Genomic DNA, 18,109 nt, shown 5'->3' on the forward strand with positions numbered 1-18,109 from the left:
ACTAGAAAGCCTTTGCTAAATAAAATATTGACCTTAGTTCTTCCTCTTCCCATCCCTTGATGAACAGCTTAGTCCTAATGCCAGTGTTGGGTGTGACAGAGCAAGTTAGGCATCCACATGGAGGGGTGTCAGAGCCTGAGCAGGGTGAGAAGGGTGCCCATAAGAAGAATAGGCCTGGCATGAGGAATCAAAGGCTGAATGAACTGAGGAGTACTTCACAAGTATTGACCCACAGTAGAGTGTCAGATGGGAAGAGGTCCAGGGAAGGAGAGTCAGAGCCCTAGAGGGGTGAGATGGATATCTATACGTGAGGGGAGAAGGTGGCAAGGATGGGAGTTTGGTTACATTTGAGGGGACTGATAAAATAAATATTTTACGTATAATGGGAGCCAGGTTTCTCACTGGTGGAGAAATTACAAAGTGAGAAAACTAGAATAATTTCTATAGTATTGACTCAGAATTGTCAATATATGTGTGAACTCATGACTTCTATTATATAGAGACATACAGATATATATGTGTGTCTGCATGTATGTGTGTGGGGAGTTGCTTATACATATATTCTGTAGCTCTCTCTACTGAAAGAGTCCACATCTAGGTGACTAAAAGGTACCACTAAAAAATCAGGGGACCTTGGAGAAATGGCTGACTCCAGAACTGGGACAGGGAAAACGCAGGATGAGCCTGGAACAGCTTATTGTGCCAGAATGTAAGAAAGTGGGACATGTCAAACAAACACAACTTGAAGGGGTTCCCACTAGTAAAATCTCAGACAGTGAGAGCATCAAAATAAATAATAGTAATGAATAAAATAGGCACCCAGAGTCTATACTGATTTAAATAAATAATGAATAAATGGGAAGTTTCATAAGAAACAGGATAATTTACATAGTTTCAAAGTATTTCCCTACAAACTACTTATTTATTACAAAGGGGAAAAAAGTAACTTTAAAGTAGAGAAGACTGGCAGAAACTACCTTAATCAAGTGACCAAAATAAGCATCATCAGTAATGGACAGATCAAAATCATGTGCCACTTGACAGGAAGCAATGAATATGAGTACACGGCACCACTTCTGTGGTATTCTTGAAAAAGATGCATACCCTGAATTTAATCATGAGGAAACATCAGACAGGCCCAAATTGAAGGACCTCCTACAAAATAACTGGCCCATTCTATATATACATGTCAAGTCATGAAAATCAAAGAAAGATTGAGGAACTATTCCAAACAAAAGGAGGCTAAAGAAATTTAACAAGTAAATGCAGCATGTGCTCTAACCTGGATGCTATAATGGACATTATTGGGACAATTGGAAAACCTTGAATGGAATCTGAGGGTTAGATGGTAGTAATGTATCAAATTAATTTCCTGGAGGGAGATTAAAGATGGCAGTGGACTGAGTGGAAGCTACACTGACACTCTCCCCAGACCAAACTAGAATTACAACTAAAATATAGAAAAACCATCCTGAATAATAATCCGTAGACGAGCTGGAGAGCACCCTCTTAACCAAGGAGGAAAAGTGGAGACCCCATAGAAACTGGTAGGAAGTGTGGAGGCCTGAGAGGGCTGGCCAGGCTCCCACAGGCAGCGGCTGAAGGTCCAGAGGGATATCTCAGCTGTAGGGGGTTCCCACTGAGGACTCTGAGTACTAAATCCCAGGCCAGTCAAGAGCACCAGAACGGTGCCCACAGAACATCTGGCTGTGAAAAGCAGCCAGGTTTCTGTCTGCCAGGAAGAGACAGCTGGAAAAGCAGGCACCCTCTTAAAGAGCCAACATACAAAGTTTCATGTGCAGCTACTCACCTTGGGCTCCAGCAACGGGAGGGCAGATTGAACTGGAGCTGTGTGAGGAGAATCAAGGGTTGTGGGCTCTTGAAATAGAGCTCAGAGGCCACCCCTCTGGATTCCTGTGCCGCGTCATTCCCCCATACTGCAGAGGACACCTTTCTTAGGCAGACATTTTGCTGCTTTTGCCTTGGGGGGGGGGGGGGGGAGAAATTGCCCCACCCTGCTGGGAAACCTCTCACCCTACCCTAAGGAGTTTCTAAAGCCTAAGACTCCTTAAGAGACTAACAATCAGCTGCCCCCCTGTGGAGTTTCTACAGCCTGAGGCTCATTAAGAGAATCAGATTAATCAGCCTGCAGGCAGAGGCAGATCTCAGAATACTTTGAGTCTCTGCCTGATCTGGTTCTGGACCCAGGCCTGGGAAAAGCAGACTTTGGTGTGCATCTTGGTCCTGTCCAATTGCACCCAGCCCTAGCAGAGGAGACCTCAAGACGAGGGTTGTTGATAGCTACAAATAGGGTACTCAGGGCCAGTCACAAACTGCATCTGACATTGGCCTGCACCAGAGACCCTCCAAAAAGACTGAGAGTCCTAGCAGATCTACCTAATACATAGAAACAAACCCAAACAGGCAGACAAAAGGAGGAGGCAAAAAAATCAAGCCTCAAATGAAACTGAAGACACTGATTCTGTTCAAACCTATCTAGTGATTATTCTGAAATGTATCCATGTGTAAATGAGGTATTAATAAACTTAACTTATTCTAGAAATAGAAAAAGGCCAGAGAAGTTGGAGGTGGAGTGAGAGGAAATTGGTAGGAGCTAGGGTCAGTGCCTTGTCCTAGAGTAGATCAGGCATGGCCTTGAAGGCCATGGAAAGTAAAGTGTCATGAGCAGATTTATATCTTTAAAAGATGACTCAATGCTTTATGTCAAATAAACTATGTGAGGGCAAAATGAAAATAGGGAGACCATTGCAGCAGTACTGTTTATTTGGGCTAAAATGGTAGCAATGAGATAGTGATAAGTGGTCAGATTTGAAATATATTTTAAAAGGAGAGCTCACTGGACTTTCTGGTGGACTGGATGTGGGTTACAAGGGAGAAGACGTAAGGGTGGCTCTGAGGGTTTAGTCAGAGGAGGTGGGTAAATGATGGTGTCATTTACTGAGGTGGCAAAGACTGAGGGAGTGTCTACTGATAGGAAAATAATGAGAACTACATATTGGACAGTGGGGTGGTGGGGATGAGCACCTGATTAAAGTAGGTTAAAGAGAACAGAAAGCAGGGAGGAAGACACAGCAAGCATAGGCAATCCTCTTGTGAGACAGATATGATTTGGTGTCAATGGAAAGAAGAAGGGCATTCCAGGCAAGAGAAAGTATATCTGTTAAGATACGGAGGCAGAAATTGGCTTGTTTTCGTAACAGTAAAAAAACATCTAACAAGGAAGGGGAACATGTTGGGTAATAGTGGGAAATAAGACAGGTAACACAGAGCCAGATCATGAGCAGCCTGAAAGCCAGTTAGAGGTGTTTAGACTTGATGTAGTAGGAAGTAGGAGTCATGAGATACTTTAATTAGGGAAGTGATATGATGAAAGTTATATTTAAAGGCTATTAGACTGGCAGTGGTATGCGGGATAGAGCAGGAGGCCGTGGGAGAGCCTGGAGGCTGTGGCAGTAATTCAAATGTGAGAGGATGAAGGCCTGGACTCGAGTTTTGGCAGAAAGAACAGACTGGAAAAGGAAGCCTTGGGGGAATTTTGATACCTGAGTAAATAAGGAGAATGATTTCAGGATTCTGAACTTAAGACATTGAGATGATAAAGGTGATGCTGAGAGGCAGGGAAACTGGGTAGGGAAACTTGTTCTGGGTGTGAAAGGTGGAAGGCAGTGGTGAATAAAAAGATGAGCATACTGGATTTGACATAATAGTGAGTCATCAAAGTGGAAATGCCCAAGAGAAGGTTAAAGATATAAAACTGGAGCTCTGGGGCATGGTCAAGGCTCAAGATATGATATTTGGGAGTTAACACCATACATGTGATTGCTTGAAGCCCTGAGAATGGATAGATTCTCCAAAGGAAAGTACATAGAGATTGAAGAGTATATGGTCAGAGACCTTGGAGATGTCAGGGTTTACCTGCAATTAGGGTGAGGAGGAGGAAGAAAAGTGACAGAGAAAAACAGATGACAGGTAAGACAGATGGAAAGAGAGTGAGAACAGCATACTATCATAGAATAAGAAGATACATTTAAAGGAGAGTATATGATCAACATCACAAAATAGGTAAAGAAGAATGAAACCACGAGTAAAGACTGTGAGGTCAATTAATTAAAAGTCATTGTTTATTTTGAAGAGAGTAGTTAGGAAAGTGAAGATAAATGAAGGAACCAGCTTTCTGAGTTGAAGAACAGGTGAGGAGGGGTGCAATAAATGGAAAGAATCTTGTGAAAAATTTGGTGAGGAAAGGAAAGAAACAGCACATTAATTACAGGTGTAATTAGGATCACGTGAAAGCTTTTCTACTTAATGGGACCAACTTCATTGCTTGTCCTACAAACTAATTCTTGACATTTTTTAAAAAAGAAATATATTTACTGACTTCTGGGTAAAGATGGTAGATTGACACACACATTAGTTTCCTCCCCAAACCCCACTATGATGACAGTAAGAAATTTATTTAAAGAGCAGAAACTCCAAGGACAGAAAGAGTAAAAGAGAAGACAACAGCAATGAAATTTTGGAAGCTGGAAAACAGATGGATGAGAGGTAACATAGCTGACAACTTAAACCAGTAGTGGCACAAACTAAGGACCATCCAAATGTACATGAGTCTAAGAAATTTCCAGCATCGGGTACTTTTGGAAGAGAAGAGAAAGAGGGTGGGTAGAGGAGCTAAAATAAGACCAACTGAGAGACATTTATGAAGAGGTTGGAATCCTCAGATCCCTTCCTCAGCTTTGCAGAACCAAACAGTCGCTCCTTGCCCACCTAGGCATAAAGTCAGAAATTTATTCTCTGGAGAGGGTGATAGAGGTCTTTGGATAGTGCGATACAAAGCATATTTGAGGCAGGGTTATGGTAGCAGAAACAGAGAATTAAATGAAAGCATGCATACTGAATGTGGAAACTCTCAACCCTCTATGTGACTCCCAAAACACTGGTGGCCAACATAGATTCTAAGGAAACTGACCAAGAGGAAAAAATTTAAAACACAGAACTTGAGAATTCTCCCGAAGGCCTGACCAGATCATTCTACAATGAAGGTCACAATCACAATCATCCACATGCTCAGAGTGTTCTAGTTCTTCCACTCTTAAATATAAGCAGACAACCAAGAACTATGAGCGATCTTTGGACTTGTGAGGAGAGTGAGGTATGGTCCCAATGACATACAGTAAATGAAGAAAACTCTATGCAAAAAAAAAAAAAATTACAAAAATTTGGAAAAAACAAAAGCCTGTAGTATTTGAACCAAAACCACTCCCTTCACCCTCCCCGCTCTATGAGATTCCACTCCACTCCAGACTGGTGCAGCAAAGAACTCACAGCTCCCTCTCTCCCAACTCACACTAAGAAGGCTATCTTTATGAGAGGGACAGACATCAGCATTTCTCATCCTGGCCCTAGCTATGTATTGCTGAGGATAAATTTTGTCAGTATGGCCAAGAGTAATGGGTTCCCATCTTATACCCAGCCCCCATGATGCGACTAATGCTCTACTTTGGGTGAAGCACTTCCGAGAGTGCCAGGGCACCAATCACTCTTTCCCTTGCTCATAAGACAGTGGTTCCATGCTGGGAGAATCAAGCTGAAAAGACCTGAAACTAATGCTCTTCTTTACCTAATACTCAGCTCCTAAAACAGAAATGTTACTCAGAGAGATGCTTGTCCCCACCCCCAGCTTCAGAGCTATAGCTTAGAGATTTTACCAGGGGGTAGAAGTGGGACATAAAACAGATTGCTCCTAAACTTTTCCTAAGGAAAGTGACTTATTTGCAACAGAGTGTGAAAGAAATTCAAGGCAAAGGGCACTCTCAAATACAATGGAGGTTGTGTTGAAAAAATTGAGTGGTTATTGGTAGATTCATTGGAGATATAGGCTAAACTGTAGCCTGACTAGTTTGCAAGAGATAATCAGGAAAAGAGGCAGTTGGGAGTAGCCCTCATGAGGTCAGAACAAATCTCAAACACTAACCTAAAGAACCATCCCTTCAAGGAGCCCAAATTTGATAGGACTAGTCTCTAGATAAATTTATGCCTGGAACACTGATGAAAACAATAACCAGCAATTAGTTGAATTTAACAGCTGGGTGTGGTCATGGAAAGAGACAATCAAAGAAAACCCTGATAAAATCATCATCATCCCAAGATGACTGTGGGCATATCCAAGGCTGCACTACCTGAGTAGCAACTTCAGAGGCTTAATACTACAGGGGAAAAGTAGATTTCACTAAAATAATCAGCCACTCACTAAACAAATAAACAAAGAAATACTAACAAGAACAAGCCCCAGAGGTGAGAGAAGAACCATAATTTATAGTTGCTATAATATATGATCTAAAATGTCAAGTTTCCAACAAAATATTATAAGACATGCAAAGAAACAGGAAGGTATAACCCATATACTATAAAAATAAGCAGATAACAGATAATGCCTGTGAGAGCAACCAGATATCAGATTTAACACACAAAGACTTCAAAGTATACATCACATACAGGACCAAAGAATTAAGGAACACCATCTTTAAAGAAACAAAGGAAGTTATAATGACAATGTCACATCCAATAGAGAATATCAATAAAGAGATACAAATTATAAAAAGTACCAAATGAAAATTCTGGAACTAAAGGTACAATAACTGAAATTAAAAATTTACTAGAGAGATTCAGCAGTAGATTTGAATTGGCAGAAGAAAGATTAGCAAATTTAAGGACAGATTAATAGAGATTATGCAATCCAAAAACCAGAGAGAAAGGGAATAAAGAAAAATGACAAGAGCCTCAGAGAAATGGGGGACACACCAATACACACATAATGGAAGTGCCAGAAGGAGAGAAAAGTGAGAAAGAAATATTTAAAGAAATAATAACTAAAACCATCCCAAATTTATTGAAAACATTAACCCTTACATCCAAGAAGCTCAATGAACTACATGTAAGATAAATACAAAGAGATCCACAGACAAACCATAGTAAAAATGCTAAAAAGCAAGGACAAGGTGAAAACCTTAAAAGTAACAGGAGACAACTCATCACTTACAAGGAACCCTGTAAGATTAACAGCTGACTTCTCAGCAGAAAAAACAGAGGCCAGTGAGGCAGTAGGATAACATATTCAAAGCATTCAAAGAAAAACTGTCAACCAAGAATCCTATATCAAGCAAAGCTATCTTTAAAAGACAAAGATAAAATAAAAACCTTTCCAGATTAATAAAAACTGAATTTATTGCTTGAATAACTGCCTTATAAGAAATACTAAAGAAAATGCTTCAGGTTGAAAACAAATGAACCCAGATGACTGCTCATCAAAAAAGTAAAACACACTTACATATACATCATGATTAAAACTATATACAAATATGTGTATCTGTGGGAGAAGACTGGAGAGGATGGAACATATAAAAATGAAAACAGTATTTATAGGATGGTAGGACAGTAGGAAGATTTGCATTGCTTTTTAAATTAACGAATTTTTTTTAAAAAAATACTTTTATTAATTTCAGAGAGAGGAGGGAGAGGGAGAGAGAGAGAGAAACATCAATGATGAGAGAGTCATTGGCTGCCTCCTGCACGCCCCCTACTGGGGATCGAGCAGGCAACCCAGGTATGTGCCCTGACCAGGAATCAAACTGCCATCTCCTTGTTCATGGGTTGATGCTCAACTACTGATCCATGCCAGCCTGGCACTTTAAATACTCAGAAACCTAAGCATATACGTTCTTTTTTACAGGCAAAAGGAAAGAAACCATTATTTGTACAGTTGATCTTGGAAAATATATGGAGTTTGTATGATGCTGTCTTTTAAATGCTGTCTTTTAATGATATTTCAATATCACTTTAAAATTTTTAAAGAGAAAGTTCTTCCTTACATTGAGCAAAAATCAACCTCTTCTCTCTTCCCCCTATTATCTTTCATTTACTGACTCTCATTCTGCCCTTTGAAATTACACAAAATAAATCAACTTGAAGTATTTAAAAATGACCATCATAATTTTAGTACCCTCACCCTCTGGAAGACAGACTCTCTGGAAGACAGACTCTCTAGAGGCAATGCCAATATCAGGGAGACTCATTAGGAGACTCAGCTGTCACTCACCAAGAAAGCAATGATGACAGCCTGAATCAGCACTGGCAATAGGGCCAGACATGAGAAATATTTCAAAGGCAAAATAGACAGAAATGGTGACCAAAAGGATGCAGGAAGCGTGAAGAAAATAGGAGCTGAATACATTTCTCCTCAGGCTGTTTGGTAGAGTGATGATGCAATACCAAGATAAAGAATCTGGGAGGGAGAAGAACATGTTTGGTCAGAAGCTGAGATTCCATTTGGAGATGCTGAATTTGAGGTACTTAAAGTATAAATACAAGTCCCCCAAAAATGTATACATATTTTACCAGCTGTTAGCTCAATTTTGAAAATGAAATGTATTTCAATAAATACTGTCTTTATAATTACTCAAAGTATATGTATATATTTTTTTGGAACACCTTATATGTTTATATATTGATGGATAGATCAATTTGGAGAGAGGGAGACAAAACCAAACCAGAGAAACAGAAGAAGGCAAAGACAAAAGCAAAACATGAATGAAATAGAAAACAAACAAAAAGCAATAGAAATGATCAATACAAGCAAAAGATGACGTTGAAAAGAGTAATAAAAAATACTGATTTTTGGCAAATAGAAAGAAAAACACATGGGGCACAAATAAACAGCACTGGATATGAAAAAGGAAATAACTACAGAAACAGACGTGATTTTTAAAGTTATGAGGCCTTCATGAATAACTCATACCAAAATATATGACTACCTGAAGGTGATGGAGAGAAAAGTCAGGTATTTATACATATATAAATATATATATATATTTAAACTGATTTGACAGAGAGAGAGAGAAACAGCAATGTGAGAGAGAAACATGGATGGGTTGCCTCCTGTACATGCTCCAACTGGGGATTGAACCTGAAACCTAGGCATGTACCCTTGAACAGGAACCTGCAACCTTTTGATGTATGGGATGGTGCTCCAACCAACTGAGCCACATGACCAGGGCTAGGTATTTATGTTTTTGGTATGAAGTTTTTCATGGAGGTCTTTTGTAATTTTAAAAGTCTCTTCTGTTTTTGTAGTTATTTTCCCTTTTTTAGAGAAAAACAGTACATCTCTGTAAACTTGAGACAAAATTTTAAAAATAAAAACTCAAGTTAATTGATAAGTTGGACTATATTCAAATTAATGTAATTAATATTCTTTTTATTTTTTTTAATCCTCACTCGAGGATATTTTTTTCATTGCTTTTCAGAGAGAGTGGAAGGGAGAGAGAGAGAAGAGAAACGACGATTGGTTTTGGTTGACTCCCGCACAAGGGATTGAGCCTGCGGCCAAAGTACGTGCCTTTGGCCGGAATTGAACCCAGGACCCTTCAGTCCGCAGGCCCATGCTCTAACCACTGAGCCAAACTGGCTGGGGCCTATAATTAATATTCTTTTCAGCATAACACACCATTAAAAGAGTAAAAAGGCAACTCATAAAGTCAAAGAGATATTTATAATACATGTATCTGACAAAGGACCTACCTATACGTAGAATATATATGTGCAGACCTCCTAAAATCAGTAAGAATGAAAGGCAACCCAATAGAACCCAACAGAAAAAAGTGACAAACCTTGAAAAGACACTTCACCAAAGAGGATATCCAACATGGCCACTAAACATATGAAAAGGGGCTCAATTCATTAGTCACCAGGCAAATGCAAATTAAAACCACAATGACATACTACTACACACCCACCAGAATGGTTAAAATTAAAAAGATGGAAAATGCCAAGGGTTGGTGAGGATGTGGAGCAACCACAGCTCTCATATATTGCTGATGGAAGTGTAAATTGGCACAGCCACTTTGGAAATAGTTTTGTAGTATCTATTAAAAGCTAAATGTACACATATCTCTTGACCCAGAAATTCTACTCTTAGTAATTATATTCCTACCAGAAATGTGTACATATTTCACTAAAAACATGTTCAGAATGTTCAGAGAAGTACTATTCATAATAGTCAAAAATAGGTAATTACTCAAATGCCCATCAAGACTAGATGGATAGTGCCCTAGCCAGTTTTGCTCAGTGGTTAGAGCATCAACCCATGGACTGAAGGGTCCCGGGTTCAATTCTGGACAAGGGCACGTACCTCAGTTGCAGGCTCAATCCCTGGCCCCCAGGAGGCAACCAATTGATGTGTCTCTCTCACATCGATGTTTCTCTCTCAATCCCTCTCTCCCCCTCACCCTCCCAACCTCTCTCCTTTCTACTCTCTTTGTAAAGCAATGGAAAAAATATCCTCAGGTGAGGATTAAAAACAAACACCACAAACCTAGATGGATAGTGAGAATGCTCTACAGAACTGTGGATAAATATCACAACATAATGTTGAGTGAAAAAATGGTTCATACTCTATGATTCTATATCTGTAAAATAAAAACAAGAGAAACTAATCTATGCTAATAGAAGTCAGGATAGAGATATTTTTGTTGAGTGGAACAATGACTACAAAATAAGACTGGGTTTTCGGGGGGGGGGGGTGCTGCTAGTATTTTGTTTCTTAATCTAGGTGCTGATTTAAACATGTTTACTCCATAGGGCAGTGGCAAGAGTGAGGGAAACAAGATACCTAGGGAGCAAAATTTCAGGAGGCACTCACTCTCACCTTGTTTGCCTCACCCTCACATCAGCCCTGGTGTTCATTTTGTAAATATTTATTGAGCTGTATCATTATGATGTGTGTACTTTTCTGTGTATATATTATACTTGGATTAAAAAATGTTAAGGGGTCTGGTCTACCTCACACCACAAATAAAAATAAACTCCAAGTGGGATAAAAACCTAAATGTAAAAATAAAAATATTTTAGAGTAAAATGTAGGAGAATATTATAAATGACCTCAGGTAAAGAAGGTTTCTTAAGAATATTCAAAAGTACATATTACAGGAAAAGACTTGACTACATTAAAATTAAGAACTCTTTAGCAAAAGACATCTTAAAGAAAATTGAAAGATATGCCACAAACCTGAAAAAAAAGTGACATAAATAAGTAAAAAGGAATTATTATGTAGAATGCATGTTTAAAATCAATGAGGAAAAGGTAAATAACCTAACAGAAAGATGCATGAAAGACTTGAAGAGTTATTTTATATGAAAGAAAATCAGAATGGCCAATATACATGAAAAGATGCTCGAACTCGGTAAAAATCAGGGAAATGCAAATCAAAGCTATGTCATATTACCATTTCACATCTGGTAGATAGGTAGAAAAATTAACTCTGATAATATTAAGTGTTGACAAGAATGTAGAGTATTCTCCTCCACTGTTGGTGGAGTATCAATTGGTACAAACATTTTGGAAAACAGTTTTGTATTATTTAATAAAGTTGAAAATCTGCAAGCCCTAGGACTCTTTGACTCTTTGGTATATTCCCTAGAGACACTCTTGCACATGTGTACCAGGAGGTGTGTACATGAATGTTTATAACGATTAAAAAGAAAGAATGTATATTAAGAATAGATAGATTATTCTACAGCTGTGAAAATGAGTCAACAACCACATACAATGAATAAATCTCATTTTTGATGGTCAAGGAAAAGATGCAAATCAGAAAATACCTAAAGTATGATTACATTTGTATAAAAATTTTAAACAAGCAGATAGAGATGGTAAAACCATAAAGAAGAGTAAGGGAAGGGTTATCACAGAATTTAGTAGAGCAATTACCTTTGGAGGAAAAGGGGAAGGTCCAATGAGGAAAGGTCACATGGTGGCTTCTAACGTAGTGACAATGTTCTACTTCTCAGCCAGAATGGAGGGTATATGGATGTTCTCACTATTCTTTAAACTGTCCATACTATTTATATATACCCTGCTATATGCATGATACATTTAAAAATACTGTAAAATAATTTTTAAAACAATAAAGGGTTCTACATATGAATGTGTGTGTGTATGTGTATTCCATGAAGGAACAACAGAATTCTTAGTGGGAAAGTGTCAGTAAGCTTCACTAGACTTACTAAATTATTCCCTTGTGTGATTTGATTGGAGAACTGAGAGAGGAATTTGAATTGACTGAGCTTATCACAAAGTCCCCATCTTTGTATACAGTTGACCCTTGAACAACGCTGGAGTCAGGGGTGCTGACCCCCACACAGTTGAAAAATCCCAGTATAACTTTTGACTCCCCCCAAATGTAAGTTGCCCCTCAGTATCCATGAGGAATTCATTCCAGGACCCCTCCACAAATACCAAAATCCACAGATGCTCAAATCCCCTATATAAAATGCTGTAAATCAATGCATACAGTTGGTCCTCTATATCCACGGACTCCCAAGGGTAGATCAAAAACAGTACAGGTATTGGCGTCTCTCCCTATTGAGCACACCCGTGCCTTTTGCCGACTCCTTCTTTCCTCGGCACATGCTCTCTCTGTAGCATGCCAGAGCCTTTCTCCCCCTTCTTCCCCCAGGTGCATAAAAACAAGAAGAGGAAGAAAAAAGAAAACAATACAAATATTTATTGAAAAAAATTGCATGTAAGTAGACCCGTGTAGTTCAAACCCCTGTTGTTCAAGAGTCAGCTGTATATGGCTCCTACTAAATGGATGCTTGGAAAGTGTTATCGTGTCTTATTTAATCTAGCAATTGAACTATTCATTCTCAAGTTGTCAGTTGGTGTAAAAAAAAAAAAAAAATTCTTAATTTTAAAAGATAAAAATCCAGTTGATACATGCTCAATCTCTTCTTAACCTTTATTTTTTAAACCAACCTATGTTACCTGTTTCTCCCTTGAGTAGAATCAGAAGACAATTGCATCAAAATCTAAAGCCATTATCGTATATAACATTGCAAAAATACTTAACTAAAAGTGAAAAAAAATCCTGTTGTTTGGTTATTTATATTAACTAAATTAAGACTCTTTTCAATGGACTAAACATAATACACAGTTAAAGAACCAACAGGAACCTTCAAAGGTTACCTACCATAACCATCTATCTTTAAGTAGGACTCAAACTATCTCAAGCAAATAAATTAGCATCCTTATTTTAAAATAGTCCCTAAAAAGATTTTATAGCATCTCTTTCTACTAGGCATCTGAAAATTCTTTATATCTAACTGAGAACCCTTCTAATACAATGTTGGCATTCAGTAAACTTTATTATCCAGACAACGGAGTGTGGATTTACCTAGAACACAGTGGGGTATTAGCAAATACTCAACTCAAAGCCTCTCCTGAAGAAAGCAGGAAGGTAAAGGGCCCAGAACTCTGCCTGTTTGGTTCCAGTAGCTCCTACCACAGTCCCCTGGCTTCCCTTAAAGATCTAGATCCAAAGCTTGTCTCTCTTACATAATCAAGAGTTGACTATCATTTTGTTTTCACTGTGACTTGAGTTTATCCATAAATTTTTCTCTCCCAACCCCCTCCCACCCAATTTCCCCAGTAATCAAGAACTTATTTGTACTTCCAGTGAATCTGAATAAACACTTAGAATATATTTTTAATCCCAAAAACAACTGAGGAAAGAGTGAAGACAGGGAATATATAAAATGGAATTACTTTAACCAAGCTGCTAAAGTTATTAACATTATGAAAGTTGAGACATGAGGAAAGACACCATTCTTGTAATAACTACCCTCAAAACTTAAACTTTTTTGAACTTTCCAGGTCCAGATATACATCTGAACCTCCAGGTAACCCTCTAATTATCTCCTGAAGGACTCACGTATCCAGGGCACTGATTATCCCATAAAGGACTCATGTATACATCCACCTGACATCCATTATCTAGACCAGTGGGATGTGACCAGACTTCCTGGCACTCATCTTTTGAACCACCCAGCATCCAACATCCTAACTGCCTGCATCTGATTGATAACTGTCCTGGATCAATGCTAGGACCAAGAATGCAGGACTGATAATTCTCAAGAATGTATTTTTTGCCATATCAACCTTTAACTTTCCCTTCTCTTTGGAACACTTTGATGTTTTTACCTAGCTGTGTTTTCAGTTTGCAAATTCTAAGACCCTTGAATAAATCTCTACCATTTATTTCTAGCAAAGCCTCCAGATTCTTTTTGAATACGTTTACAGTAGTACCTCGGTTTTCTAATGTAATTCTTTCAGGAAGACCGTTCCAGTTCTGAAACGTTCGAAAACTGGAAACAGAGGGATCAACAACCAACAGTTAAGCCTCAGGATCTTGCCCTCAGTGGAAGCCGTATGGCCTGTTCGACTTCCGAGGCGTGTTCAAAAACCGAAGCATTTACTTCCAGGTTTACGGCTTTCGTAAATCAAAGTGTTCATCAACGGAGATGTTTGAAAACCAAGGTACCACTGTATTACTTATAAATGAAAGACAGAAAATCCAAAATTTTCTAAATTCATGGGTATCTTTTATAAAAGAAATACATTGGAAAGTCTTTTTCTTTTCCTAGTCATGGACAATTTTATCTAACAAAGTATATTTCCTTCTTGAAGACAGTACTTTTTTTTTTAGAATAAATACTTCTTAAGGTTAGGGGGCAGTTTTATTTCATTTTTCATACCTGGAACACTCCATTAGACCCTGTTACTGTGATATGACCTGTATAGTAATTGAAAAATGTCAACTGTGTTTAACTGAAGCATGAAGGCTCACTAAAGCTTTGCCTTACTTGATGGTTGCATTCCTCTTCTTCCTCATCGCAGTCCAGGCCCTGATGGGCAATCTCAGTAATGCTGTTCTCCAGAAAGAGATTATCCTCCAAATCGGACACTCTGGTGGCCTCAGTTATGACTTTTACTTTCATGCTATGAAAGCCAGTTGAGACCACACCCACTTGCAGGTTTACTGGCTCCCCCTCAAACAGCAGGATGTGTGAGTTTACCCCTTGTTTAAAACCAGGGGGCTGATAATCATGTGGGGTCACTGCAAAATAAAAGGTGTGGAAAACCAAGAAAACTGAGTTTCAACAGAACAAATCAGGTTAATCTTTCATGTGTAACAACCAACATCTGTTTCTGATGCTTACAAAATCCTTCTAATTACATAAAATACTACTTCAACATTTAAGAAGGAATTTGACTACAAGTCTCCACCTACCTGCATTATAGTAGTGGAGTTTCATAGTAAGTATAACATCATTAGGAAGAGGTCCAAGGTTCTGCATCAGTATATACAATTTACGGAGGAGTAGAATACTGGCTTTCTTAATATGTTCACTCTTTGTCCCACTTCCAATGCTTGTACTACTGCTATAACCACATAGAAAAACAGCATACTTTTCAACCATATACAATATCAAAAATATATTTAAAAACAACAAAACCTTTTACTGTAAGATCAAATAAATATAAATTAAACATCAGGACACTCTTGAAACTCTTTTTAGAATGTATATTAGAGGAGAGATTGTTCGTTTTGCAGTGTATATAAAAAGGATTTCTTACACAGCAAGTTCCCTTAAGGTATTTTAAATATGACCTGATTTTTTAAAATTTGATTTACAAATAACCACGTTATAATAGTGGGAACAATGGATTTGGAAATAAGAGACTTGACATACATAGAAAACTATATTTGCATGACATACTGAGACAAGCAGATGAGAATGATTGTGTCTATAAGCAAATAGTTCAGGGGTTTCAGGTGATGTTAGGGTCTAAAAGCAGGTTTGTTTTGGCTATATCGAGGGCAAAGAGGATCAATATTTTGGCATAGCAATGGAGAAATTTTGGTTTAGTGGATAGACAGAGCCTTTGGAGTTCTTCAGTCAACACCATGTAGACAGCCTCATTAATGTAATTTCTACTGCTGTGCTGTCTACCAACCACCATTGCCTTCAAGGACCACCACCATCACCACCACTACCACTAGGTACCATTTACTGAGTGTTTATTATGTGCCAGGCATGGCCAAAGCTTAATATATGTGTTATGACTTAATAATCACAACAACCATATGAAGTAGATACTATATTATTAACTCCACTGTGCAGATGAGAATACTAATTTAGGGAGATTGAGTAATCTGTCCAAAGTTATATAACCAGTAATAGTCAGAGCTGGGGTTCCAAGCTAGATCTTTCTGCCTTAGGAATTGGAACTCTAACCACTAAACGTAACTGCTTTTAGACCCTAATAACATCACCTATGAGAAAAAGAGGAAAGAAGCAAAGGAAGCCCCTATTCCCACCAGAAATTTAAACAATTATTACAATCCCTTTTTATAGCAGTGGTGGTGTTTTTTGTAGGATTGTTGGGAAAATTACAAAGGAACTATGAGGCCTACCTCTGGCCTCAAGAGGCTTATGTTTACCCCAATCATATGTATATATATATCTCGCATTCATTAAACAATTAGATTCTACCTGTCAAAATCCATAGTGACTCCTTCTTTTGTGTATTTGAATTTGAACTGGTATATCTCAGTCACTTTCTAGAAACATCAAAGGGAATAGAGAAACAAATTTCTTTTAAAAAGAAATCCTTTGAGAAGTACAGATTGGTAGTTACAAAATAGTCAATGGAATGTAAAGTACAGCACAGGAAATACAGTTAATAATATTGTAATAACTATGTACAGTGCCAGGTGGGTACTGGAAATATTGGGGGAACACTTTGTAAAGTATATGATTGTCTAACCACTATGCTATACACCTCAAACTAATATATAATAATATCAACTGTAAACTGTAATTGAAAAATTAAAAATATATTAAAAGAGAAATCCAGAATCTTATCTGATACTAGATAAGGACCATTTTCATTGTGTATCTACTATACTTCCTACTTACCTGTTTGTTTCATAGCATTACATTATTCAGGAATAATATTTGCAGATATAGAAAAAACAAACTTTTTCCTCCATGCTAAAAATGAGTTAGATGGCAAATTCTATGTTACCATTTTAAAGCTGGAAAAACTAAGGCACAAAGACAAGTATGTGACCCAGCATAGGTAAATGACAGTGGAACCAGTTGAGAAACCACTTAGTTATGTAACAGATATTTACTGAACTTTGTGTCAGGCACTGGAGTGACAGTGGTGAACATGATAGAAAAGGTTCCTGTTTTTCTAGAATATACAGCCTTGTGGGAGAGATAGTGAATAAATAGGTAAACAGCCCAGCTGGAGTGGCTCAGCGGTTGAGCATCAACCTATGACCCAGGAGACCAAGGTTCGATTCCCAGCCAGGGCACATGGCAGGGGTTGTGGGCTCGATCCCCAGCAGGGGGCATGCAGGAGGCAGCCGATCAATGACAACTCTCTCATAACTGATGTTTCTATCTCTCTCTCCCTTTCCCTCTCTCTCTCTCTGAAATCAATAAAAATGTATTTATAAATAAATAAATAAATAAATAAATAAATAAATAGGCTTTTTAAAATAAATAGGTAAACAAAATAATTTCAGATAGTAATAAGTGCTGTGAACAGAATAGTAATGAAGCTATAATAGTAATATGAAGCTGTAATAGTAATATGAAGCTGTGACAGATAGTAACGAAGGGGAGAGGTGCTGATTTGGTTTGAAAGGGCCAAGGAAGGCCTCACTAAAGAGGTCCTGTTTGAACTGAGCCTCAGTGACAAGAGGGGTCAGTCATGTGCAGACCTGGGGGAGGATGGGGTGTCTCAGGCAGAAGTAACAGCAATACAAAGTCTCTAAAGTAAGAAAGAAAGCCTCTTCCAGGATCAGAGAGGAGGCCGAGTGGCTGGCAATGCGTGAGTAAGGGGGAGAGTGCAGGCGATGAGATTGTAGAGGAAGTTTGGGGGCTTGTCAGCCATGGTAAGGGGTTTAGATTTTATTCTAAGTGAACCCAAGTCCATTGAAGGTTTTTAAATATGGGAGTGATTTACATTTTTAAAGATCACCCTGGCTATTTTAAGAGTGTAGAAAGAAAGAAGTGGAAACCATGAGAACAATTAAGAGCAATTACTGCAGTAATTCAGAGAAGACTAGAATGGCAATAGGAAAAGTGGAAAAATTAGAAAAGGAACTAGGACCTATGATTTCAGGTCTTGTTTTTTTCATCCTGCACTAAAAACTAGGTACTACCACTATCTTCT

General features: G+C 38.2%; 1 protein-coding gene across 8 annotated transcripts in view; it reads right to left on the minus strand.

Annotated features, from left to right (window-relative positions):
* Positions 1-18,109, minus strand: part of HORMAD2 (HORMA domain containing 2) — an 81,686-nt gene that overhangs the window by 37,493 nt on the left and 26,084 nt on the right. For 5 of the 8 annotated variants that reach the window (XM_081122912.1, XM_081122908.1, XM_081122914.1 and 2 more), the window contains 3 exons: positions 16,414-16,481; positions 15,147-15,298; positions 14,719-14,972 (listed from right to left, as the gene is read on the minus strand). In XM_081122912.1, the coding sequence (XP_080979038.1) occupies positions 14,719-14,972; positions 15,147-15,298; positions 16,414-16,481 (474 nt within the window). Of the gene's footprint in view, positions 1-14,439; positions 14,973-15,146; positions 15,299-16,413; positions 16,482-18,109 lie in introns of those variants that run through there. The other 3 variants (XM_081122911.1, XM_081122910.1, XM_081122915.1) reach the window with 2 other exon arrangements.

The sequence above is a fragment of the Miniopterus schreibersii genome (genome assembly GCF_964146895.1).
Source record: "Miniopterus schreibersii genome assembly, chromosome: 20".
Taxonomy (NCBI): Eukaryota; Metazoa; Chordata; class Mammalia; order Chiroptera; family Miniopteridae; genus Miniopterus; species Miniopterus schreibersii.